Source organism: Xenopus tropicalis, chromosome 5, assembly GCF_000004195.4.
Source record: "Xenopus tropicalis strain Nigerian chromosome 5, UCB_Xtro_10.0, whole genome shotgun sequence".
Classification (NCBI taxonomy): Eukaryota; Metazoa; Chordata; class Amphibia; order Anura; family Pipidae; genus Xenopus; species Xenopus tropicalis.
Window position 1 is genome coordinate 30570510 of NC_030681.2, and position 27932 is coordinate 30598441.

A 27932-nucleotide genomic window follows, 5' to 3' on the forward strand; every position below is an offset into this window, starting at 1 on the left:
CGACTTGAAAACGAACATTTTGCGACTTTTTCGTATGTTTTGCGTTTTTTTCGGCGTCTTTACGAATTTTTCGTTACCAATACGATTTTTGCGTAAAAACGCGAGTTTTTCGTAGCCTTTACGAAAGTTGCGTAAAATCTTGCGATTTTTCCGTAGCGTTAAAACTTACGCGAAAAGTTGCGCCTTTTTTGTAGCGTTAAAACTAAAAAGGTGCGAAGTTTCGCGTAAGTTTTAACGCTACGAAAAAAGCGCAACTTTTTGCGCAAGTTTTAACGCTACGAAAAATCGCAAGATTTTACGCAACTTTCGTAATGGCTACGAAAAACTCGCGTTTTTACGCAAAAATCGTATTGGTAACGAAAAATTCGTAAAGACGCCGAAAAAATCGCAAAACATACGAAAAAATCGCAAAATACCGATCTTTGCGAAAAAAACGCAATCGGACTCATTTCGACCCGTTCGTGGGTTAGTAAATCAGCCCCTTGGTCTACAAAAAAATCAATAAAACATAAATTAAACCCAATAGGATTGTTTTGCATCCAATAAGGATTATTTATAGCTTAGTTGGGATCAATTACAAGGTACTGTTTTATTACTACAGAGAAAAAGGAAATCAGTTTTAAATTTCTGAATTATTTTATTAAAATGGAGTCTATGGGAGACGGACTTTCCGTAATTCGGAGCTTTCTGGATAACGGGTTTCCGGATAAGGGATCCCATACCTGTATTGTTCATGTTATTTCATAGGTCTTAAGTATTATGAGCATATTGTGTATTTACAAAGGGGTCTGGGGACCGTACATATGCAATAGGTCATAGGCTGAGAGCCTGTACGCTGGACAAGACCAGTATGGGTGGCATATTATTCCTCAAATGTTATGGTTGCAATTCTCAAAATCTAAGAAGTGCTTATGTTCGATCATATATAGTAACACAAATACTAATTTAAAAAAGTGGTATAATCGTAATATAAATCCCTTAAAATAACATACAGTACTTAGGGGCCCATTCAGTAAAGTACGAGGACCATGATTAGAAAAAAATTATATTTTTTCTAAAGATTAGAAATGTTCGTACTGTTAACGATAATACAAAAAGTACAACTTTTTCGTGATACGTTTGTACTTTTCGTACTTTTCACAGAGATAATGAAAGTTTAGTTATTCATTCAAGCTTTGATATCGTGACTATCTATTGGCCAGGTTGGAGCTGCAGAGTGCCAATGAGCCCTATGGGAGACTTTCCTTGGGCCAGGTTGGAGCTGCAGAGTGCCATTGAGCCCTATGGGAGACTTTCCTTGGGCCGGGTTGGAGCTGCAGAGTGCCATTGAGTCCTATGGGAGACTTTCCTTGGGCCAGGTTGGAGCTGCAGAGTGCCATTGAGCCCTATGGGAGACTTTCCTTGGGCCGGGTTGGAGCTGCAGAGTGCCATTGAGTCCTATGGGAGACTTTCCTTGGGCCAGGTTGGAGCTGCAGAGTGCCATTGAGCCCTATGGGAGACTTTCCTTGGGCCGGGTTGGAGCTGCAGAGTGCCATTGAGCCCTATGGGAGACTTTCCTTGGGCCGGGTTGGAGCTGCAGAGTGCCATTGAGCCCTATGGGAGACTTTCCTTGGGCCAGGTTGGAGCTGCAGAGTGCCATTGAGCTCTATGGGAGACTTTCCTTGGGCCGGGTTGGAGCTGCAGAGTGCCATTGAGCCCTATGGGAGACTTTCCTTGGGCCAGGTTGGAGCTGTAGAGTGCCATTGAGCCCTATGGGAGACTTTCCTTGGGCCGGGTTGGAGCTGCAGAGTGCCATTGAGCCCTATGGGAGACTTTCTTTGGGCCGGGTTGGAGCTGCAGAGTGCCATTGAGCCCTATGGGAGACTTTCCTTGGGCCAGGTTGGAGCTGCAGAGTGCCATTGAGCCCTATGGGAGACTTTCCTTGGGCCGGGTTGGAGCTGCAGAGTGCCATTGAGCCCTATGGGAGGCTTTCCTTGGGCCGGGTTGGAGCTGCAGAGTGCCTTTGAGCCCTATGGGAGACTTTCCTTGGGCCAGGTTGGAGCTGCAGAGTGCCATTGAGCCCTATGGGAGATTTTCCTTGGGCCAGCTTGGAGCTGCAGAGTGCCATTGAGCCCTATGGGAGACTTTCCTTGGGCCGGGTTGGAGCTGCAGAGTGCCATTGAGCCCTATGGGAGACTTTCCTTGGGCCGGGTTGGAGCTGCAGAGTGCCATTGAGCCCTATGGGAGACTTTCCTTGGGCCAGGTTGGAGCTGCAGAGTGCCATTTAGTCCTATGGGAGACTTTCCTTGGGCCAGGTTGGAGCTGCAGAGTGCCATTAAGCCCTATGGGAGACTTTCCTTGGGCCGGGTTGGAGCTGCAGAGTGCCAATGAGTCCTATGAAAGGCTTCCAAAATCATGCATTGAAGTTTCAAAGTCAGAAAGGTTTTTGCGCCGTCTATGATCGCTCGGATCCGAAAATATCGTAACTTTCAGATCGCTACCACGATTTTTCATACAGCCAAGAAAAGAATTTTCATACATTAGAAATTATCGTGGTTAATACAATCGTATAACAATCCGAAATTCATACTTTAATGAATGGTCACCTTAGTGTATGTGTCCAGCCTCGGATGTTGCGGCCAGCAGGTGTACCACTAGGCTTTTGTTTCTATTAGCTCTGAGTTTATACTACAACAACTCTGTGGCATAGAAATAGATGAAATAGACAGGAAAAAAACTGAATTAGCTGAGTAGCTAAGAAGGACAAAAGACAATAATATCTGAAAGAAAATCTAAATCTGGCCACAGAGATGCTGATTTTGGTACATGGCCTGGGAGCAGTGTGGGTCAGATTACTCATAAGGAGTAACATTCTGGTAAATGACCTCCCCCAGGCAAAGGAATTTTTGTGTCTAAGTGATAAACTATTATTTATTACAAGTGGAAATAACCTACCTCGTCTCCCATATAAGGGCTTATCAATAATGATGATGTTCAGTACATACAGTAGATAGATGGCAGTTTGTCATATGCAGCTGCTATAAACTCCGAAGTGAGGAAGAACTGTACAATAGGTACATGCACTATTGGGACCCAACACCTATCAGGACTGCCCTTTTGTGGCACCTTAATCACTGCTCTCCAATGTGCCATGATGCTGGGTTTAATTCTTCTCTTAGAGAAATTTGATTGTGTGACTAAATGTTACTGGGCCCCACAGGTAAGTTGACCTATTTTACCAAGATATATTGAAATTGCTTATTAACTTGGGCCTCACTTGGGATCAACTTCCTCTGTATTTATGCCCCTGCTGATAGGCCAAGTTAATTATTTGCCTGATCAGGTTGCTCTTGATTTGGTCCTGGAAAATTTGAGTGACAGCATTAGCAGTATGAGAGAATCCACATGTGTAATTCTATATTTATGAGCATTTTATACTGTAGTTTTATAATTCATCCCTTAGATTTAAAAAGAAAAGAAAAATTGTTGGAAATGTTTTTAGAGGAATTTTGGAAGTCTGCTGACCTTAGATATTCATTTGGAGGATCTTGTGAAGGCACCCCCTTGGTTTTTCATTTTATTTAACCTATGTTATTTGACTAATATTTGGAAAGCCAAATAAATTTTTTTTACAAGCATGGTCAAAAGTTCTGTTCTCCCCCAACCAATTAAATGCCATAATTCAAATATCTCCAAATCCTTGGAGTGGCTTTGTGCCATTCAAGTAAGAATTGCACTAACTTCAGAAGCTCTCTATAGAGATGAGGAATGTGGCTTTGGACTGTATGACTGCAAGAATTTGGCTGCACTTGCTGATGTGTCCGTCAAAACCTTAAATTTCAGGGTCAAACCTTAAAGATTCCCAGGTATGCGCATCAGTCAGTATGTGTTGGGATCACCAGCTGTCTTGTGCGTTCTTGTGGTTGCAGCTCAGCAGTATCAAGGTGACAACTAGGGCATTCGGTAAACCATACTATCATTGTATTAGAATGGAACAGAAATGTAAAAACCATGCTAAAGCTCTAGTTCTGCGGGCATTAACATTCTGTATATTATGCTACAAGAGGCATGGCTCATTTAATCCTTTTCAGCATTACTTTTCCTACTTTGTTTTTCGCAGCTGGAGAAAGCCCTGTCTGGTATTTGGAAATGAAGCATACTCTTCTGTGTTGATGTAAGTAGCACTCTCAAAACAATTCAATAAGCCAGATGGATCACATGCCTGACAGAAAACTTGGAAAGGGTTCACTATTCAATTTTGTGTGTAAACAGGAAAATGCATTAACACTTGACTGAATATTTTTTTCAGTAGCAATAAGTTAACTAGAAGGAAAACAATGTTGTATGCCAAATACACTGTATATATATATATATATATATATATATATATATATATATATATATATATATATATATATAAGGACAGAGAGCCGCACACACAAGGACTTAACAAAAAAGTGAAAACATTTATTGAAAAAAATCCAACATTTCGAGTACTGACTGTACTCTTCCTCAGTCAGTACTCGAAACGTTGGATTTTTTTTCAATATATTTTTTCACTTTTTTGTTAAGTCCTTGTGTGTACGGCTCTCTGTCCTTATATGTCCTTATTTTGGCCAGCACCTAAGGCATTTAAACCTCAATAGGGTGTGCTCCACTCTTCCCTGTATATATATATATACACTAGTTACACTAGTAATTCAGTATCTATGCAGGTGCAAAAACAGTAAGTATCAATGTAAGTAATTTAGTATCTATACAAGTGTTATATTGCAGTATATCTCCTTTAAAAGCCCCGAGTGGGGGAGGATTAAGGCTGTGGGAACAATGCTGTAGTCTTGGCAGTCTCTCTCCTTATAAAAGCTAATGGGGGGGGGGGGAGGACTAAGCCATGTGACTGAAACCAATGCTCAGGTCAGGAGACACTTATGCCAAGACATCCTACCATGCAGGGAGGTGCCAGCCTTTTTAAAATATGATCGGAGGTAAATAGTTTGAATAACTTTGTAACTAAAAACCCCTGTTTTGTAAACACTTGCACAGATAGAACTAAATTACTGATACTATGTTATTGTTTTTGTAAACAATTGCACTACATAGCCACTGAGGATCAGGGAATGTGCATGGATCAATCCCCCTCTCTTTTACATGCTCAGTGCATTTCTAAATTCCTAGCTGTATTTAGGGCACCCTGAAGATACCTTTAGCCTGCATACAGTCTGTTAGTGTTTAAAACATCAGCAATTGTTTCCTTAGGAGAATCCGCTTGCTTCTAAGCTTTCAGTATGCACAGTTTGCCTGTCCTAGATCATTCTATAGGGGCTACATAAGCAATATAAGCCACAACTTATGACAGAAGTCATATCATAGCCCCTGTTTCCCAATATAATTCTATGTGTGATGATTCTGACAATGGGATCACGGATCCAATAAAGACTTTTATTATTATTATTATTTTTTTTTTTTTTTTTAAATGACCGAATAGGAAGTAGTCTCAAAAATGTAAGATTTGCTTGGGGATTAAAGGATAGTATAGAATTCTAAAAGAAAGTCTTTACTTTTGTAAAGCATTATTCTAGACTAGGAAGACAAATTAACTACTTTATATCTGAAAAAGCTATGCCCCTTTTTGTTCTTGCATGGGAACTTAGACTTCCTAGAACTTATCCATGCACTTCCATTCTAGTAATAACAGCAGCCTCATCTTGGACAGTATGGAAATAGTTCAGATATGCTCTCAGCTAGAGTCCTGCACGTGGGTTCAGGGCCGGAACTAGGGGTAGGCAGAAGAGGCAGCCGCCTAGGGCGCAACGATTGGGGGGCGCCAGGCAGGAGCCTCTCCTGCCTACCCCTAGTCAGTTTCGTGTCACATTGCACGTCTCAACGCGCATCGCATTTGCAGTTGCCTAGGGCACCCAGTTGGCTCGGCCGTCCCTGCGTGGGTTACTCGCAAAAAAGTGAGTAACATTCAGGTTCCAGGTAGGATTTTCGGGTGTGGGTATAGATGTGGGTCTGCAGGTTAGGTTATTATCTACTGTATAGCAAGTTTTCTCCTTTAAACATTTTTTAGAACTTTTTTCTGCCCTGCCTGCTTCTGATGATGCCACTTCTGGTTTGCAGCAACACCACTTCCTGTTTAATGGTGCGCAACGGATTGTGGATCAGGTGGTGGATAAGGCAACTGAGGTCCAACCAGGTAAAAATGCAGGTTGTATATCAGGTCTAACTTTTAAAAATTGGACCCGCGTAGGACTCAGCAATAGTTTCACAAGACTAGTTACCCTTTATCTAAAAGGGTCATTAATATTAACAGCAGTAATGGCATGTTAAGATGACCACACATAAAACATTGTTGGAAATGGTTTCCAGCAGTACCACAATTAGGAAGCTATGCCATAAATTATCAATATGCTACACACACAATTCACTAGACTCTAATTAAGGGATGCTAGGTTCAACCCATGTATCAACTTTTTGTGACCTTCTGGAAGCCATTTATAGCGCTGTGTCCAGGTACCAAAACTAAGAATGTAAACTGAACTCTGTCTACAGACCACCTGCACCTAAACACACTCTTTGGACTTCACTGTGTAAATTGAATAATACTGTATATTACATGTCTATAACAGATGAATCTGCCATTAAGTTATGTGATGGTTGTGCCTTGCCTGAATTTTATTTTAGTGGAGAGGTCCGGAATGAGCCTTGTTTATAACCATTGGCAGGGTCAGTGATTGTGCGATACTGGGACACGGCGAGCACAATATTCATTTCAGCTTTCAATCTTTTGCCATTTCCTTGCAAATAAACAACTGGATTTCCTTGATTCTGAATACTAATTCTGGAGACTGCAAAAACCAGATACAGCTGAGTACCTGACCACATCCTGTTATTTCATGTCGCTGAAATGTGGATATGCTCCTGTAATTTAACCTAAGAGCCCTTATCTAAATCTAAATCTCCACAATGTATCTGTCATTTTTAAAACCCTTTAATCAGAAGGTACAGCAGCATAGGCACAGAGTCTGGATTATATTTTCTTACACACAGCTACAATTAACCATGTTTGATCTAGATCATCTGGATTACTTTTGTGTTTCGTCTTTGAAATCTTTCACGAGGGGAACGGGTTACGCTGCATATTTAGATTTCATTTTTGTTAACAAGAATAACAATTTCAAGATGAATGGAAGGTCAGCAAAAGTGTCACAATCCAGCTTAGACAAGGAAAGCATCGTGACAAAAGAGAAAAATAACTTACAGGCATTTCATTGATTTCTTGCAATAGCTCAGAGCCGCTCTGAAAGCAGTCCCCGAGGATGTTTTAAAAGGCCAGGACATAAAAGTGTACTACCGTCAAAAATTAAGGATATTCATATGAGAGAACTGTTCGTTATTAGAACGGAGCTCAATAAATGTGGTGCCAGTTTGCACAGGATGAAATGTTACTTAAAGGTGAAATGCCCAGCAGATATTATTGTTTGTCTGTTATAGGAAAGAGACAGGCAACCTTTCCTCCTCCAGATATTATTGAAGCAGAACCTCTTTATCCCGGTGACATCAGAAAGCTATCAATGGATACTGTAGGTTAAGCAAAATCCTAATTCTTGACCTTACTTATTTGTGTTTCAATTATTTACTTATATTTAAACAGTATTGTTTGACAACCAGACAGGTTTGAAGGCTGGAAAGGGAGGCACAAAAGGGAAAGAGAACAAAGAAAGAGAAGAGTGTTGCTGAGGAGGATCTGAGTACTAAGTGATCCCTTATTCAGAAACCTGTTATCTAGAAAGCTCCGAATTATGGGAAGTCCCATAGACTCTGATTTTTAAACATGATTTCCTTTTTCTCCTAATAATAAAACAGTACCTTGTACTTAATCCCTACCTAGATATAATTTATCCTTTTTGGAAGCAAAACAATACTATTGGGTTTTATTTAATATTTTAGTCAACCTAAGGTATGTTGATCTAAATTACAGAAAGATCTTTTATCCTAAAAACACCAGGTCCCAAGGATTCTGGATAATAAATCCCATACCTGTATAATTAAGGGGCAGATTTATGAAAATGTGAGATTAGAGCTCACCACAGAAAGTTGGTGAATTTTTCTGTGGTAAATTCTAATTTCACATTTTCATAAATCTGCCCCTAAGTGTACTTAGAGAATATATCTATATCTACCTCATGGTCAGCTAATAAATACCTACATCTGATTTTCCATTTTCAGCCAAATCCTATTTTAATATTCATAACCATAAATGGTAGGCCAATTTGGTAGAGCAGCTGAAATGGAGAACACAATGAACACATTAGGGTTGATTCACTAAAGTGCAATAAGCGTTATCGCATTCTTTTTATCACATCGCTAAAGTATTATCGCATTCGCTAAGTCACATATCATGTGCGTTAATTAGCGCGCAAGCGCATGCATTCATTTTACCGCATTGCGTTAATTAGCGCACAGAAATAATACTAACGCGTGATTCGCAAACAGTTAGACGCGCTAAATATCGCATTAGTCTATGCAAAAATTAACACCTACTTGGAGCAGGCGGTAATTATAGAAAAGTACAGTTAATGAGCTTTTGGCAACACAATATGGACTTTGCAGTGGGATTTATTCAAGTCTGTGTTGGCCCCAGAGTGATGCAGCCTCCAGTTTGCAGGGAAATGGACATTTTCAAAAAAAGTAGTTTTACGAACGTAATGGTGTGTATGGCTAATATGGCGTGCGCGTGATAAGTAGCGTATATGCGTTAATTAGCGCGCGCGACAAGTAGCACGCTGCGTTAATTAGCATGCGTTGCACGAAAATAGTCTTTGCGACTTAAATAACGCAAACAGCATCGCGTCTAAATTAAAGCAAATATCCTTTTAGTGAATTGTGCGTTAAGATGCGAAAAATTAGACGTGATAAAATTTTTAACGCATGCTATAAATAGCGCTTGTTTTAATGAATCAGCCATATTGTTGCTAATAGTCTTTAGATTATTATAGTCCATATAGTTCCTGAGGAACCCTAGAGGTAAACAACATTGCTCCTCTACAATGCCTAGGGTTGCCACCTGTTTCGTTTTCAAACCAACAGTTCGATTTTCATTAAGGGCTTTTCAGGTCTTACCTGGCTGTTTGGGTTTATCCTTGTGAAACTTGAACAATAATCTGACCAATAAATGAAAAACATTTAAATATTAAGATACTGCGATTGTTTTCTATCAACGTGGCTTAGTTATCATTGAGTAAAGTGAAATATTTATTATTACAGAAAGAAAAAGCAAAACCATTCAAAATGAGTAATTGTTTTTCTAGATTAGAATTTCAGAGCTTTCTGTAAACTGGTTTCTGTATTACAGATCTAATTCATACCTTTGATTAAAGCATTGGTTTTACTCATAGATTTGGCACCTGTCTGGTTTTGAACTGGATATTCCAGTTTTTCAAGGGTCCAGTTCAAACCTTTCTGTCCAATTTACAATGTTGAGAAAACTGGACAGAATTTTCCTTAAGTCATCATGCCAACCTCCAGTGTCAATGCCATTAGCCCCACCCCATTTGTTCATGTTTAGCCAGCAAAGATGGCAACCCCAGCATTGCATAAACTGCAAATAAAGGCATTTTAAATGGTCTGTGATCTCACATGGAAAAAGTTGTAAGGACAACAGTGTGAAGGAACATTTGAAACTTGCACAAAGTATATAATTGGGAACTTAAGGTGCTATCCAGACTGTGTGAATAGCTTTAAAAAAAGTGACCTCCATTTCCAGTCTAAATGTAGAAATGCTCAAAGCAAGATCTGCCAAATATCAGCAGAAGTTGTTATAATGGGGAACATCCATGATTAATATGCATACAGAACATAATTGCTGACACATGACACAAACATAGAAATAGAAAATAAGTGAAAGTACAGAAAACCAGACCAGAGATACTGGAAAGGGTTCAAATAAAGGTATTACAATGACCTTCACATATACTTGTTCTAGTATGATGTATACTGTGGTATACTGAGATAATTTGCAATTACACTTTAATTTTACTTGTGGTTCTTAATTATTTTCCTTTATTTTGAGTTGGAAATTGAAACGCCAAGTCCAAAGATCATCTTAGAACATGCATAGGAGCTTGCCAGGCCAACTGGAATCTGCATGCTTTCAATTAAATTCTAAATATAAAATTAGGTTGCATGAATCCAAACACATGGTTAAGAACTTGCTAAACTGTGCTAAAATATCAGCCAATGTGTACTCTGAGTTTATTATAGCTGATTTACTATATGAAAGGTTCCCTTATCTAGGCATTGTTTGAAACTGGCTGTTAAATGATATATTGTTCATTGTAATACATTTAAATTATGAAGCACTGGAACAAGTGACTGCAATAATTATTCATCCTTTTGGCATATTAAATTAATACGGTGCTGTCAAACTGGCGGCCCTCGGCACCCCCTTGTGTGGCCCCCCATTCATGTCTGGCTGCTTTGACTGCTTTCACAGCTTTAAATAGTATCGGTACTGAGATTAACCCCCCCCACATTGTTCACACCTCAGATTCAGTCTGTCAGCCCTGCGTTTTCACACCTGTAAGACTCTGCATTGTTACCACCTCAGACTGCACGTTGCTCACCTATTCACAGACAGACTGTAGGAGCCAGCATTGTGTCACTGTACATAGTACAGTCCATAATGTTCATCTTGTGGTCCTGATCGGATACTTGCATGGTCCTGATAGGTTTCCCTGTCTCCTGCCCTGCTGTACCTGCCCTATACTGCCTGTGTGTCCAATACTCTACCTGCCCTATGCTGCCTGTGTGTGCCATACTCTACCTGCCTTATGCTGCCTGTGTGTACCATACTCTGCCTGCCCTATGTTGCCTGTGTGTGCCATACTCTGCCTGTCCTATGCTGCCTGTGTGTGCCATACTCTGCCTGCCTATGCTGCCTGTGTGTGCCATACCCTCCCTGCCCTACCCTGCCTGTGTGTTCCATACTCTGCCTGCCCTATGCTGCCTATGTGTGCCATACTCTGCCTGCCCTATGCTGCCTGTGTGTGCCATTCTCTGCCTGCCTATGCTGCCTGTGTGTGCCATACCCTCCCTGCCCTACCCTGCCTGTGTGTGCCATACCCTCCCTGCCCTACCTGTGTGTGCCATACTCTGCCTGCCCTATGCTGCCTGTGTGTGCCATACTTAGCCTGCCCTGCTCTGGCTGTGGGAGGTGAGCATGGTGGGGTTTTGTTCTGGGAGTTTGTTAGCATTTGGAAATAGTTATTATATGGTCCCTAAGGTGTTTAATTATGTGCTGGGGTTATTATCCACAGGGGAGGAGGAGCCATATGGATTAAACGGTATGTCCTAATATGAACTTTTTTTTCACATATGAGTGATGGGTGATATCACCTTGTGTGGCTAACCAAACCTTTTTACATCGGAGTGTGGCTCACAAGTAAAATAGGTTGGGGATTCCTGGCCTAGCAATACTTTTTCCTAACCCTCAGTATAACAGGACATTAGTTTCCATCTGTTTGGAAGCACAGCAGCTTATAAGGGATACAGGACGGACAACCTTTAACTGTATGGCTCAGGCCAATGTTATTGGTTACACTCGTTAAGTCTGCTAAAAATCATTGTGGTGTAAATAAGGCCCCACAGACTCCCCAGTGTGTGTGGGGGGCTGGTTTCTGCAATGATCTTTACTGGCATATCTGGGGTTATCGGAATACTCATTGGCCATATCTGCAGTAATCTTCCTGGCACATCTGGGCCATTTCTGCAGTGATCTTACTGGCATGAAATGCAGGTGCTATAGTATATCATAGAATGCTTTGGACCATAATATGTCATGAAATGGTGGGGGTCGCTCTGTCTGTCTTGTACTTTGAGCTTCTGATGCTGCCATTCCAAACATGGAAAAGGGTGTGTTTTTGTAAAATGGGCATGGTATTTGGGGGCATGGCCACTAAATGGGCATAGCAAAAATGTCAACACACTATGAACGGTGCATAACTATTCCTATCTTTCTATTTTTTTAAGTGTTGTTAGGTATACATCTGTCATCCACAGTAAGTTTTATTAGTCCACTGAGGGGGGAGCCCCCCCCAATGATTGTTTGCAGAGAGGCCCCCAGAACTTAAGTCACGTCACTAATATAACATTAGATAGCATTGTTTTGTCACCAATATGGATTCATGCAGCTTAGTTGGGATCAAGTACAAGGTACTTACAGAGAAAAAAGGAAATAATTTCTAAAATTAAATTAATTGCTCTGGGAGATGGCCTCGATTTTTCAATATTTTAGAATTTCTCGATAATGGATTTCTAGATAAGGGACCCGTAATAGACTGAAATATATTAAAATATTTTCTATTCTCAATTAGATTTACACAAACTATTGCAAAATATATCATTCCTCCACAGAAATTTAATGAAATATGTTACCCTGTAGGTTAACAAAATACCTTGTATAACAGACCTTGTTTTGTTTAATAAATTAACTTTTAGGCAATAGAACAACAATTAAAATTCTCTTTAGGGCTCGTACTCACAGGCATCTGTTCCTGAGTTCCCCTGCGGTGGATCCTTCCTGCGTTACACCACATGGGAACATCCAACAGACGCAGCCCATTCTTCCCTATCCGGCTGTACTTACACAGGCGCATGTAAGTAGCAAACAGAGGTGGAATGCATCATGCTGCTGCATGTGTGAGTATAGCCACATAAGAAAGATTGGAATGCATTTTTATCTGCACTCCCCTGTGGCAGAAACACAGGAGAACACCACCGCAGGGGAGTGCAGATAAATATGCCCGTCAGTATGAGCCCTTAGAGGTCAATTTTCATCTTTCAGGCATTATATGCATATCTTTCCACTCTGTTGAGTAAAAACAGTTTAACAGACAGTGAGAATGCAATGAGTACAGAGATTTGTATGAAGAACAGCCAGTAATCGTTCTGAAGCTCAGAGAGTGCTGGTAATTGAATAAGGGCAGTAGATGGCAGTGCTTGACCACAATGATTTTGGTCTATGGCAGCAGTCATAAATCCAGACTTCTGAAAGCACTCAGGGACTGGGATTGTTTCTGTCTGTTTGAAGTTAACAGGCTTTTTTTTTTTAAGACAATGAACTACAAGGGAATTTTATCTTTAATTGAAATTGCTGGAAATTTTTTTTAGATGCACAGAACTAACCCACTGATAATCTGTATTACATTCATACATTGGATACATTTCTATTATCCAGAAAGCTCCAAATTACATAGCAGCCATCTCCCCCTAGTCTAAATTTTAAGCAAATAATTCAAACTTTTAAAAATTATTTCCTTTTTCTCTGTAATAATAAAACAGCACCTTGTGCCCAACTAAGCAGTAGAGGCCGTTTATGGAGATGATCTTGATAAAGATCCCTGTTGAGAACCAACATGTTGATTGAATTTTCAATTGTTCAATCTTTTCTATTGCTTTTCTATTCTTTTCTATTATTTGTTCAATCTTTTCTATTCTTGACATTGTTCAATCTTTTCTATTGCCCCTTTCCATTTGTTAGTAATTCTAGGTTCATAATGCATTTCTATCATTAATACCAATGACAGTGTACATATTTATTTCTCCCTTTCAGAGACTCTCACTGTCTCCAAAATACTTTCCACTAATGACTTATCTAGATATATCCTCACATATATTTACTGTACATAGGGCAATTACTCTACAAAGAAACTCATCCGCTATTTGTAATAACACTAATACAAAACTTTGACATCTAAAAGCTGACGATGTCATGTAGAAATTACTGGGAACTGTCTTAGGCTAATTGTAATTGTGGTTTTAGAGGTTTTCAGGATTTTTTTCGTTTGTAAGCACACAAAAATTCTTACAGAAAAGAGGGCATCAAGGTTTTCGTAGTCCTATTCAGATTCTTTTTGAGGCTTTTTCCATTGTGCTTTTTATGTTAGATTGTTTTAATAAATTACTTGCCATTTGTGGTTTTATGTGAAAATGAGTTTTCAAAAACCTCTAAAATCACAATGTTGGTAAATGGGGATCTAAGGGGGGCATCTACTAACGTTTGTATTTTAATTTTTTTCACAATTCTTATTTTTTTTTACACAAGAAAAAAAAGTGATTTTTTTTTTCCGTCATTTATTATGTGTCAAAACTGCAATAAATCCTAAAGTAAAAATACGTCATTTAAAATCTGTTGAGGTAATGAAGAAGTCAATGGGCAACTGTCCTGGTTTTAACTGTTTTTTGCTTTGTGGTACTGAAGTCTTTCGACTATTTTGGACGCTCCATTTGTGCATTTCTGTGCTTTCTTTCGTTCAACTTTCTTCAATTCCGAATTTTTAATAAATGACTAGACATTTGTCGTTTTAGAGGAAATTAGTTATGGTTTTAAAAAAAAAACCTCTAAACCACGAAAATGAGAATGTTGATAAATAGGCCTCCCCGACTCAGAATCCATCCCTTTGCAATGAAACGAGGAGGTTGGGGGTTGCATTAAACTGTAAATCCAAGGTGGGTTGATGTCAAATAATATAATTTGTTGTCAAATTTATATGATTTGACAGTCCAATTACATTTAAGGGAATTTGACAGTTTGCTGTAGATTATTGGCTGCATTTTGGGCATGTCATTCAGATCCCCTAATAAATATTAAGGGTATTTTTTTAGTAACTAGGAAATGTTTAACTCTCTCCTGAAGTAATGCTGCTTCCAAATAAGAAAATAAGCAAGCTTTATACTGTAGTTTTATGGATAAAACCTAGAAAAATTAGCATGGTACAGAAGTATTGTTTAGATAGCTCCACCCACTGTAAATTTCTCAACATTTAAAGCGAACATATGTGCACACCATGCTCACAATTTTATGTTATGTAAAAGGGACCTTTTATCTTATTTGGGGTGAATTATTTTAAGAAAAACACTGTAATTTCCTCCTAATAAGGAATATGTTGAACTTGCCTGCTGTCTGAACTCCTGGCTAACTGTATGGAGGTGCTGCTACTTAACAGTTCTCACTGCTGATTCTAACTATAGTACTTTAAGTGGTTGCTGGCTACATCTGTCTCATATCTGCTATAATCACTGTGCTTATTTAAACTAGCAATTTCCTGATCTCATGACAGATGTATACAGCTGCCTATAATAAAATTGTGATGGTTTTATGTGAAACATAGATGCAACCTCAACTTTTACAAGCTGGACACTGTAGCTCACAAGTGACCCTTGCATAAATTGAGCAGAGTATACTATGCTGCAGTGGCAGCAGGGCTACATTACGTTATAATGCTTACAGGCACCCCTTTCTACTCCGAAGACTGCAAAGAGGACTTAAGGAGAAACTAGTACATTTTATTTTTAGTGTTTACAGTTGTTTTGCTGTTTTACAAAGGGAAAGTGTTCTAGTACAATGTTGTAATTATGATCTCTTACAGTACTGCGCTTCTGTGCTTTACGATAAGCCAATGAGCAACTTTCAGTTTTATAGAAAGGACAAAGGGAGTACAAAGGTAATTTACCTTAAATAAGGTAATTTTCCTTAAATAAGCTTGCCTACTGCAACGATGTATGTCAGACAGTGTATCAATGTAGAGGTATCAGCCCTGTTATGCAAATTGCTCAGGACCTGGGGAATTTTTCCATAATTTGGATTTCCACACCTCAAGTGTATATTCAGACATTAAATAAACCCAAAAGAATTGTTTTGTCACCAATAAGGATTAATTATATCTTAGTGGGAACAAGTACAAGGTACTGCTTGATTTGTACAGAGAAAAAGGAAATCATTTCTAAAAATTATTCAGTAAAAGTAATTCAGAGCTTTCTGGATAACGGATCCTATACCTGTACAAGAAAATCATTTGTACTAAAACGAATGTGATGTTGGAAAGGCAAGAACACAAGAAAACATTTTTGATGGTTCTATATTTCAATAAATACTAGAAAATCTCGACTATGCTGCCACTGTTATAAATTTCACTTTAACTTTCCACTCAACTTTGTAGACTCAATGTTCTGGAGAATCCCTTGGAAATTCAACTTGAAGGGCTTGAGACATTGTGTTTGGAATCTTACAGTGAGTAATACTTCAATATGTAACTAATAGCTCTGTCTGGCATTTAACATCTTGAAAAAAAATACCACCAAAGTTTTAGCAATACATTACTATTCCCTTGTTTAAACGCCATTGGTGCTATGATTATTGTCTGTGTGAAGCAGTGTGCTCTCTTCCTCCAATATAAAGTGAAGGCAATTCTGAGTGAGAGAGAACTCTATGCTCTGCTAAGTATGACTGGGGATAGCCAAAGTGGAGATACACAGAAATAATATGAATAAGACTGCTATGTATATAATGCATTGGTACTCCATGAAAGAAGGAAGACACTTACTTTTTTCTTGAAGCCATACATTTCAGAAGCATAAAAATGTTCTTCCAAAACCATGCCAAGATGGAAATGGTACTTGGGGTTCTTTGGTTGTAGTTTGATAGCTGATGCGTAGGCAATTGCGGCTTGATGTAGTGCATCCAAAGAGGATGTTCCATCATTGTAATGGAGTACATCATCTTTTACACAAAAACACAAAGGATATTTCCCTCCTCAGCACTTGGCAGTCAAATATTCACTTGCACAGATTTCTGTTTATTTTAATTTATGTATTACAGCAATATAAAACAACTTGAAAAAGTTGGGGATTTGTGGGTTCAAATGCATAAACATCTCATAAACTGAAATAGGAACTAAAGGTGGCCATATACTGTAAGATCTGCTCATTTGCGACTGGGCAGATAAGCTGCTGAATTGGTCTGAAGGACCACGGTGTACGGTCACCTAAAGACTTTTATGAAATATCATTACGCAACTCTGCTTTATAATTTAAAAATGTTTAGTGTATGCAAAATAATTATTTTGCTATAAGTGTATCCTGGAGCAATGGTCAGCTCCATGTTGTAGCTACCATCATTCCCAACTTCTAAGGTGACCCTTGTGGTTTCCAATAAAAAGGAAAACCATTTGCACATTTAAGAAAAGCAAGTTGCAGGTAAAATGTAGCCCCTAAAAATAAATGCATTATGAAATACTAGAATTGTTAAGAAAGAAATTAAAGTAAGTGTAAGACTGACCAGACCAGACACGACTAAGGCATGCTAGGCCAGTATTGATGTGCAGGTCAACATACTGTTGACCTACACTTGATCCTAACCCATCCGCTCAAAACCCACTCCAGACCCAGCCTGCAACTGGGTCCGCAACCTGTGCCACCCTATCTATCACGAAGGGGGCGGAGCAGGCACAAATCTATTAATAGAAGCTGCCAGATACGGAAGCAGGACACAGTCAGGTCGCAGGTGGGAAGGGTGGCAGGAAGAGCTCTGCCTGAACACATCAATAACCCAAATATGTTGTGCATGTCGGGCCAAACCCTCCTCACCCGCACATTACTATTGCCTAGCTTCAATACACTGCAATATAGGAACAAACAATCCCGGTTTTGTTTCTTAGTAGCTTTTTGTCCAAAATGCGTTCATGCCCTTTCCTATATTGAATGAATTATGTGGTTACACCCTCATTGCACCTTCCCTTAGCATTTTTAAATGTTCACCTGGCTTTGGAAGTCTCTGTTTATAGAGTCGAATCTGCTCTTCTGCTTGACTACAGAGTATGTCCAACTGACTGTCATTGTATCCTTGAAGTCTCTTCTCCCAGTTTCTCTCCTAGAAAATTATTTTTAAATTAATATGGCAATATTGTAATAATTCTGTTTTTACACATATTTTGGGGGCAAACTGATTGGAATCCAAGATTTTTTTTCAAGAATGACTTGTTATCTCAAGTCGCACATTTTTCGCTATTTGCTAGTAACACAACTCTGTGAGCAGTGTGAATGTGGCAGGTGCTTGTAACAAAGCAACGGGTCGAGGAACAGTACGCAGAGCTGCATTATCACATTGCTTTTTTATTGTGCTTGTTAAATTTAATGAAGTTCTCTCAACTAAGTAATAAAAATGGCATACCTTTGCTAACCGCATACTTACACTTTCTGGGCCTTGGATCAAAGGAAGCCTTTACACAAGAATAATATATGTGTTTTTTTTTACTTATAAACCTTAACCCCTTATTCTCTGGCAGTGCCAGGGAAGCCTCTGTAATGCTACAGGATTTAATTTTAGTATGGTTATAAAGTTCTTTACAAGCATTTTCCTCCATCTTTCAAAGCACCTTACAATGCAATGTACCCATAGAAGACAGTAAAACATGTAGAAAACGGTTTTTACTGTTGCATAAACAAGAAATCTGCTGTATCGGCTACATATATTGTTTTTTTTTGTAACAGTCCATAAAAAGTAAAAAGGTATTTAAACATGTAAAACAGATATAGCAAAGTATAATCTCCCAAATATAAAATATTTATATATAAATATTGTTAAACAGAACATGAAAGATATGTGTCTAGGTCTAAGATTGAGAGTGGAAAATAATATTATTATTAATTAATATTATTATTATTATTAATTATTATTATTATAACAAATATTATTACAGGAGAACCTTACGTTAATTCCAAAGGAGATTACTGAGTTATTCTTGGTCCAATGTTGTGAATCGATTAAGGGTGGTCTGATGGAATTCAATAAGAATGTGACATGGGCAAAGATGATAGGTTATTGGATCCCTGACCACTAAGAAATGATTGGTCAATTATGAGAAAGGGTAGTGGCTAATAATTTAAATATGTAGAATATCCAGCAGCTCCTCGCCTTTAGTCACCACTAAATCTCAACATAGATTTGGCTAGCAGTTTGTTAAAGGACCCTTACTCTGCTTTTTTACACTATGTATAAAGTCTGAAGAAGTCTATACAGATATAATATTATCTACTTTTATCTATTTTTCTTCCCTTTGTTATTGGGTATATGTAAATAATAGGGTGAATGCTTTGAATTAGGGTCCATATTTGTATTCTATGCCATCACTTCCCTCACAAATATACTCTTTATGTTATTTTATTTGCTGCACTTTAGTTTCTTAAAAGAATGAATTAAATGTTAAGTTTTATTCTACAGCAATGTAATGGAATAAATAGATATATTAATTAGATACATAGGGGTCCATTTATCAATGTACGATTGAGTCCGAATACTAAAAATTTGTATTTTTTTTCGAAGTTTTAGAACTGTGCGTATTTTATGTGATTTTTTCATTAATTTGTGCGACTTTTTCGTACCTTGTGACAAGTTGTGCATCAAAATCGTATTTGTCGCAACAAGTACAAAAGTTTTGTTATTCATTCAAGCTTCGTTATCCTGACTTTCCTTGGGCCAGGTTGGAGCTGCAGAGTGCCATTGAGCCCTATGGGAGACTTTCCTTGGGCCGGGTCGGAGCTGCAGAGTGCCATTGAGCCCTATGGGAGACTTTCCTTGGGCCAGGTTGGAGCTGCAGAGTGCCATTGAGCCCTATGGGAGACTTTCCTTGGGCTGGGTTGGAGCTGCAGAGTGCCATTGAGCCCTATGGGAGACTTTCCTTGGGCCAGGTTGGAGCTGCAGAGTGCCATTGAGCCCTATGGGAGACTTTCCTTGGGCCGGGTTGGAGCTGCAGAGTGCCATTGAGTCCTATAGGAGGCTTCCAAAAACATGCACAGAAGGTTCAAAGTCATAAAGTTTTTTGCGCCTTTTACGATTGTTCGGATAGGAAGATTTTGGACCTTTCGGATTGTACCACAATATTTTCATATGACCACATTTAATCCGATTGAACTTTTAGAAGTCTGAAATCAAAATCGTATTTGTCGCAACAAGTACAAAAGTTTTGTTATTCATTCAAGCTTCGTTATCCTGACTTTCCTTGGGCCAGGTTGGAGCTGCAGAGTGCCATTGAGCCCTATGGGAGACTTTCCTTGGGCCGGGTCGGAGCTGCAGAGTGCCATTGAGCCCTATGGGAGACTTTCCTTGGGCCGGGTTGGAGCTGCAGAGTGCCATTGAGCCCTATGGGAGACTTTCCTTGGGCTGGGTTGGAGCTGCAGAGTGCCATTGAGCCCTATGGGAGACTTTCCTTGGGCCAGGTTGGAGCTGCAGAGTGCCATTGAGCCCTATGGGAGACTTTCCTTGGGCCAGGTTGGAGCTGCAGAGTGCCATTGAGCCCTATGGGAGACTTTCCTTGGGCCAGGTTGGAGCTGCAGAGTGCCATTGAGTCCTATAGGAGGCTTCCAAAAACATGCACAGAAGGTTCAAAGTCATAAAGTTTTTTGCGCCTTTTACGATTGTTCGGATAGGAAGATTTTGGACCTTTCGGATTGTACCACAATATTTTCATATGACCACATTTAATCCGATTGAACTTTTAGAAGTCTGAAATTTGGACTTTGATAAATGGGCCCCATAAAATAGATATATCCAACCTATCAATTAATCCAGTGAATGAACCAATCAATTTTTTGATACTGTTACATTTCATGCATTTTGGTTTCAGTGCTGTTCAAATAGCAATCTTTCCCTGTTGCTAATTAAGTTTACAGTCAGTTTTCAATCAGTGCAGCCTCTCTAGTCGCATTGTGCTTTTTTATAGCTTACACCAGTTTATGTTATAACATTTTTCAATGAAAAAACTGAGATTTTAGGTTAGAAGCAAATCACTTTTGCTCAGTCCATTGTCATGTTTTTTTGTCTTATTGATGTTTGGTAATGCAAGCCATTTTTTTACTTATGCTGATTACATCTGTTCAAGGTATTTACACAATAATATTTAAAACAGCTCTGCACAATGACACAAGGGTGCTATCAAACTCACCTGGATTGTATGTTTCATGAGAAGTTCAATTTTGGTAGCACAGGACTGTTCTTTTTTATACCACTCTGATTCTGAAACAGCCTAAATAAAAGCAGATTATGATGAATGCATGAAACTGCCTTGTTTCGCTTCACAAAAAAATTTTACGAAATGGCACCAAAATCATTGTAGTCATTGGGTGTTTTTTTCTTGTGAGGGTTATGAATTTAAAAATAAAAACATTCATATAAAAATGTAATGCAATCAAGTTTGTTGTAAATATCTACACAAGTACTATCTTTCTAAAAAATAAAGTCTGGTTTGTGGCACATTACATATGGAGGCAAATGCATACAGAGTAAGACTACTGAATTACAGTAGGTCCTTTATGCACTATAAAAGTATTTTTTTTACATGTGTTTACGAGAGACTACCAAGCAAAAGAAGGCTACTTTTGCCATTACAAATTCAAAATGTTTGGGTTACCACTTGCACATTTTGATTCCCAAACCACAGCAATCAAAACCCCTTTAGCTGCCAATAGGTGCTTTTTAACTTGACACTTATGGCACACCTCAGTGCCAATAAGCATGTATCTTTGTGGAAGACAGCATGCCTGAGCTATCTTACCTAACTACTCTTAAAAACCATAGGGATCATTCATGGCTCCTTAGGGTACATGAGCTAAAGTTCTCTCTAAGAAGAATGTATTGACCCAATGCCCTATCTACCATTAGTTTAATAAATATGTTCACCCTAAATAAAATTCTGTGTAGTTAACAGATTGTACAGATGTGGGTTACCTTGGCATTTAGTTCATTTAATGGTTTAAATGAGCAGATTCTTGCATGATGACAAAATTCAGACAACTTCATAATGGTTGTGCACCCTGTATAAGAAGCATATATGTATATATTACTTAATATATTCTTAAAAACATAGAATTAGTGGATTCACGGCTAAATTCTACATTTTATATTTCATATTGGGGAAAATATAGTTATCAGCCCATACTGTAATTCCAAAAAAGAGACAATACCATAGAAAAACTAAATACGCAGTGATTTTTACCACTGTTTAATAAACCCGGACCAAAGTCGTGGAAGAATTCCAGAATGCATTTGGGAAATAAACATGCTAAACTCAAGTGATTAAACAAATCTCCCATTTGAGAGTATTATAGCATGGTTGGTCATGGGCATAGTGAATTGGAATAACACACTGTAATCACTGCACTTTTTGTGGTTTTACTGATTACACATTTACTACAGTATGGTAAAGAGAATAAAAAAAGAGTGGTTGAAAATCTTGTGCTTTATCACCCCCACTGATTACACTTCTATCCACAAAAATCTGAGATAAAGTTGATAGGAAGAAAATGCAAATGCCTTTTTTAATGCTGCAAAGGCCAGATTAATGTATCAGTTAAATGTATATACTCTTCCCATTTGTTGGGACACTTTTCCTTAAATATTGTATTATACAGTTTTATACAGCAGTTTCAGTGCTTATCTTGCAACGCAGCAGAGGTGGCACATGCCGGCCTGATAAAAATATTTCTTCCGTAATGCATTCCAGCTTTAGTCTACACTACGGGAGCATATTTATCAATGGTCGTATTTTTTTTCAATAATAATAATAAATCACAATTTTGTTTAATTTTGAAAAATGCTATTTTTTTGCAATTTATTATGCATCCAAATCTACTAAAAGCTTGGCAAGTTCTGCTGACTTTTTACTTTACTTCACTCAAAATATTACATTTTTTTTGTATTTTTTAGGGGAGCTATTCAAAGTATTACAGTGATGTAAAGTTTACAACATCACGTTTGCTTTACACGTTTTTGTGTCTACATTTTTTTTATCACATTTTTTAATAAATAAGGAATAAAAAATTTAAGTTTAGTCAAAGTTGAAAAAGGCTCTAAAACTACACAAATATGAATTTTGATAAATCTGCCCCTACAGTTTCCATTAGTTAGGAGAACCACCAACTCCCACAATGCCTTTATGGGATTAAAAGACCTGAGAAGGATAATAACACAAAGGTGCAAGGCATTACAGGGAAACTGAGTTTTAGCTAGAGGAGAGCTGACTGCTGATGCAATGATTCAATGGCGTAGGTAGTCAAAACAAGCAAGGAAGAGACAGTAATTACATTTAACTTTAATTTTATTGAAAATGTTTAATGTATATTGGAATAAGTGTAATTGTTTAGAATTACACTTACTTTCATTATGCCATAAAAAATAGAGTGGACGTGCCATTTAAATGACCACAACAAGCAAAAAAAAAAAACACACAAAAACCAATAAAATGACAGGAAATGTTGGAAAGCTCTTTAATAATAATAATATGTACCTCGATAATGATAAATGCAGGAAACACTTGCAGATGACATTTTCATGTCTAATTCATACTCAGGAATCCTCCAGTTCTCACTAAGAGGAGCATCATCAAAAGGGTCTCTTTTGGACTTTTGGGTTAAAAGATCCATATACGGACTGGAAATTGTATGAATGGGATCACTGCAAGAAAACAATGCATGATATTTTGTCATTATACTTCAGATTATAAAGTATACAAACAAATGGAAATCAAGTAACTGAAATGGCCAGGACTGTCGATCTTAAGGCATGTGTGCCACACTTGGTTCTCTTAGGGATTTGTCAACTCTACTGTCTAAATCAGGGAACCCCAACTTTTTGTTCTGGTTAGCTACATAAGCATAAAAAAGTGTTCTTTGCGGGTGCTAAATAAAGACTGTGATTGGCTATTTGATAGCCCCCAGAGGCTGCTGCCATGAGGCGGGCTGAGAAACTTACTTCAGGCGTCAGTGCCCTCAAGGTTACAATAGGTGACAAAAAGCCACTCCTAGTAACTTTAAGGGCCAAATTTCCAGTTCTTAAAGATGGGGGTGGTCCTAACCTGCAGGAGGCTCTGCTTGGAGTAAAACTGTATCTCTATGCTTCCAAAACTTGCCTCCAAGCCAGGAATTTAAAAATGGACACCTACATTGAGGCCACTGTTTAAAGAGTGCCTTCTTTTAAACAACATTCAAACATTCATAATAGATAGTATAGTTGTACTTGATTACTTCAAAAGCAATGTTTTTACCATATAGCAACCCTGTGTCACAATATATATGGCTAGATTTTTATAAGCAGCAATAATCAGAAATAAACATAATAACATATCTCCTTCTTTTGTAAAGTGGTCTGTCAACAAGGAGTCACACAGTTGCCTGGAAGATATTACACATTTAAACCATGCTTAGTCCTTACATTTACCTTCCTTTTATGGAGAGAGGTCTGTAAAAAGCAGTAAGAGACACAGGACATTCATAGTTCATCTGATCTTGGGCTTCGGCAAATGTGACACAACATGGAAGCTGCTTTCTTGTAACAATAATTAGGTAAATCTAGGGCAAAGAATATTTTATACAGTAACCAGCATTAACCACTAAGTCATAAATAAAATGATTATTACACTTTGTGGTAACATAGTTTAAGTTCACCTATGCTTTTAGAAAATCCCAATCCTGTGAAAAAATGTTTAGTGATTGCAATGATGCTCAGATCTGTAAGCTCCATTGCCCAGGAGCCAAATAATTAGCAACAACCCAAAACTGTAACAGACAGCACTCGAATCCAGCAATTATGCTAAGAAATGTTCTTTTTCGTTTTTTTTTTCATTTTTTTATTGGGATCTCTGCACAGAGAGTGTGCAGAGATCCCAATAAAAAAGAACATTTCTTAACACAATTGCAGGAGTGCTGTCTGTTACAGTTTTAAATTCACCTATGTCCTGTTAATAGCTTGCAACTAATCAGCAATCACAGTGGATTAGTCTGATTGGTTGCTATAGGTCATGGAACTGGAGCTCACTTAAGTACCATGACATTATATAAACCTGTATATTTTTGTTACAGTGAAAAATTGCCGCAAGGAGTACTTCTCTGACAAGCTCTGGAGCCAGGACGTACTGGAGTCAAGAAAAAAATGGCCCTCAGGGAGATGCCCTTTATTTATAACACAGTCATAAATATGCAGCTCAGTAACCTGTAGATAGGTTTAGTGCATTTAGAATAATAAATGCCAGTGCCAAACTGGTTGCATTACTGAACTGGTGCATATTTTCCTATTTATTAGTAAAAGAAGGCAGTGATTAAACAAAAACCATAGATAACATTATTTAAATGCCATTAAAATGCAGAGATTTACTAACTCACCCACCCAAATTAGGAGGCCGCAAAGCTTTGATGCTATGTAAATAAACTAAACTTATATATAAACTTAAATATACATATAGAAGCAGATTTTACATTTCCTCTATCGCTAAACTGTGTTTTAAAATACATCTTGTTTTAAATAGTTCATGCTTTTACAATACATGGATTTTTTAATTTTGTTTTATGTAAATTATGGTTCTATGGTCTTTTGGCAACGACACAACATCAAGGGGGTTACTTATCAACATTTGTAGTTTTGTTTTTGCTATTCCCTTTTCTGCACTAATAATCATGAATTTGAATAACAAATAAAAAACACTTATTTTTGATATTGTGAGATGATGTAGAAGTCAATGGGAGCTGGCCTAGACAATTTTCAACTATATACACAATTGGAGTTTTTGATAGCTTAAAATTATGAATTCTAGTTTTTTATGGTTTTTGTAATCACATTTTTTTAATAAGTTTGCATTTGCATTTTTTAAAATGTTGATGTTATTCAAACTAGAAGAAAATATGAATTTAAACAAATATGAATTTTGATAAATAACCCCCTTAGCTTTTAAAACTTTTTAATTGAAAAATGTGAGCCACTTTCTGTGCCACAATATGGACCTATGGGAATAAACAGACAGTTAATGCTTGTTAGTATATCACAATTTGCCATTACACAGTATAAGCTTGGTGGCCACAGCCTGTTTACTGGGAATATTTGACATATTATCATGCAGCACAAAAGCATTTCTCTTTTTACTGTAGCATATGTGACCACCCAAAGTGATGAGAAACCTTATGTGGTGGTAGTGACATGAGAAACCAGCTGGTATTTTACAATTTAGCTGAAGGTCACAATTAAGACTGTAGTTGCAGGCAGTCAGATGTATAAAATTCCCCTTAGAAACTGTAAATGAAAGCTAGAAATTAAAGATCCAGAGGGGACAGTATTATCTGGCTAATCCGGTGATTTAAAAGAAGGCATGTATTACTTTTTGATGCTTTCAGTACTCAAGAAGAGATTAATGGAACCAACAAGCTTGTCAGCACAAGGCCTTTGGGCATTTAATATGTTTTGTGTCAGCTTGCCATAGGAAGCTAGTAATAATAGCAGCAATAACCAACATGTACATATGCCAATTATACAAGCCATATATACATACAGGAATCTACACTTAAACAAAGATGTTTGTAGACAGAAGAATGGGATGATGAAAACAGGAAAGCACGCAAAAACATTCAGAACTCTACAACAACTAGGGCTGGGGTTACAGAGGTCCTGGTAAAGCAGGCTTGGTCCCCTGTGCCTGATATATATCATGTAACTATATACTGTAAACAATGTAATATGTCCTTAGTAGCTTTCCCTCTCCAATGAGCCTCTTTAATGCAAATGCCCTTTCCTCCCTATCCTAAAACCAGCCACAGAAATAACAAATGATCTTGCATTCGAATGTGTGGAAGAAACAAGGGTTATTACGCCATGTAAACTGTCAGAACATAAATAACAGCTGCTATGTTTAGTGCATGAATATGCACTTACTCAAAACCTATGTTTAAGTTCATAATCTTGTATGAACCTTAGAACAGGAATTATGTATGCTCTGAATATTTACATTCCTCATTATAGCTGTTTATTCCCACATGGTTCAGCAGTCTCATTTGCTTGTTTTGAGTTCCCACTATTAGTTTGTGGTTATTGTCACAAAAACTGTAAATTACATTAAAAAGATATTTACACAGAAGACCTTAAAAGGATGGACTGTAAAACTGTAAAACATTATATAATTTTACATTCTAAATAAATAATTTTTGCAAAAATTATTGGAAGCAACTGTTCATGCAATCAAAAGCAAAAAGCAAAAGTATGACTGGTGCCCATTGCACAAATAAATATATAAAAATCTCAGTTTCATTCCAATATGATGTTGGTCTTTGAGTATCAATCATGTGCCATGGGCAAGTTTTATTTTCTAGTGTTGAGTGAACAGATGTGCACGGCCATTCCCCAATATGTAATTTTTTTAGCTGTGATTTTGTCAGGCAGCTTGTACTGCACAATGGCTACAGAACCAAAATGGCCACTTCCTCACCCCCAAACCAAAAAATGCTACAAGCCCAATTTGATTTATTAATTTTGTTATGGAAGAGCTTGGCCTTTCTGGATTGTGGTGACATTTCCAAAACTAAGTGAGCAACTAAATCAACAGTAGGCAAAGACATTTTGGCAAAAATTTTTGTACCCTCTTCCAAGAGCCTGAGGGTGGGTGGAAAACAGACATTCCAGCATGGCAGTGATCCCAATCTGCATGCAAATCTACAATGAAATATTTCAGTGAACACAAAATCAATGTTCTTCGCTGGCCATCACAATCTCCAAACCTCAATCCAAATAAACACTTATGACTTGAACTAAATACAGCAGTTTAGCTAATGGAAACCAAAATCTATATTTTAACTGGATAAATTCTCCATAGAGGAAAGCACTGACAGCAAGCATGTGAATAAATCTTAATGTTATTAAATAACTCAACATTCAGTGGAAAATAAATGACACTGACTGAGCCTTTCTGAGTTCTTTGTTTGAACATATATTCCAGTCATATGGGGCACAAGCAAAATATTCCACGATTATATTCTATTAAATCAGGTTAATAATTTTATCGCGGCACTAGATTTGTCAGATTTGTGAATGTTGTACAAAGGTGAACAACCCATTTAAGCTTCCGATTGGAGTCCTTTGGATGATTTGGCAGCTTATCTGCCTGTGTATGGACACCCCTGACAGCCCTACCTGACCAATATTTGGCCGAAAATCAGCCAGGTATCGATTGGTTGGGTTTGATTTTTAATCTGATAGGGGACCACATGAGTTTGTTGATGCAGTCCTTGCTCTGACCGCTTCAATCTCTGTAGTTGTAATTAGCTTGATATCTCCCACCTTAGGTGGGCATATGGGGGAAAGATCTACT

The 27932-nt window shown here is 38.0% G+C and overlaps 1 protein-coding gene across 1 annotated transcript in view; it reads right to left on the reverse strand.

Moving 5' to 3' along the window:
- Positions 1-27932, reverse strand: part of LOC100488029 — a 69209-nt gene that overhangs the window by 32539 nt on the left and 8738 nt on the right. Inside the window, exons 5-10 of the mRNA XM_002931745.5 lie at positions 24026-24156; positions 23097-23263; positions 21539-21624; positions 20757-20837; positions 17575-17686; positions 16362-16537 (exon numbers count right to left, since the gene is read on the reverse strand). Coding sequence (XP_002931791.3) covers positions 16362-16537; positions 17575-17686; positions 20757-20837; positions 21539-21624; positions 23097-23263; positions 24026-24156 — 753 coding nt within the window. The remainder of the gene's footprint in view (positions 1-16361; positions 16538-17574; positions 17687-20756; positions 20838-21538; positions 21625-23096; positions 23264-24025; positions 24157-27932) is intronic.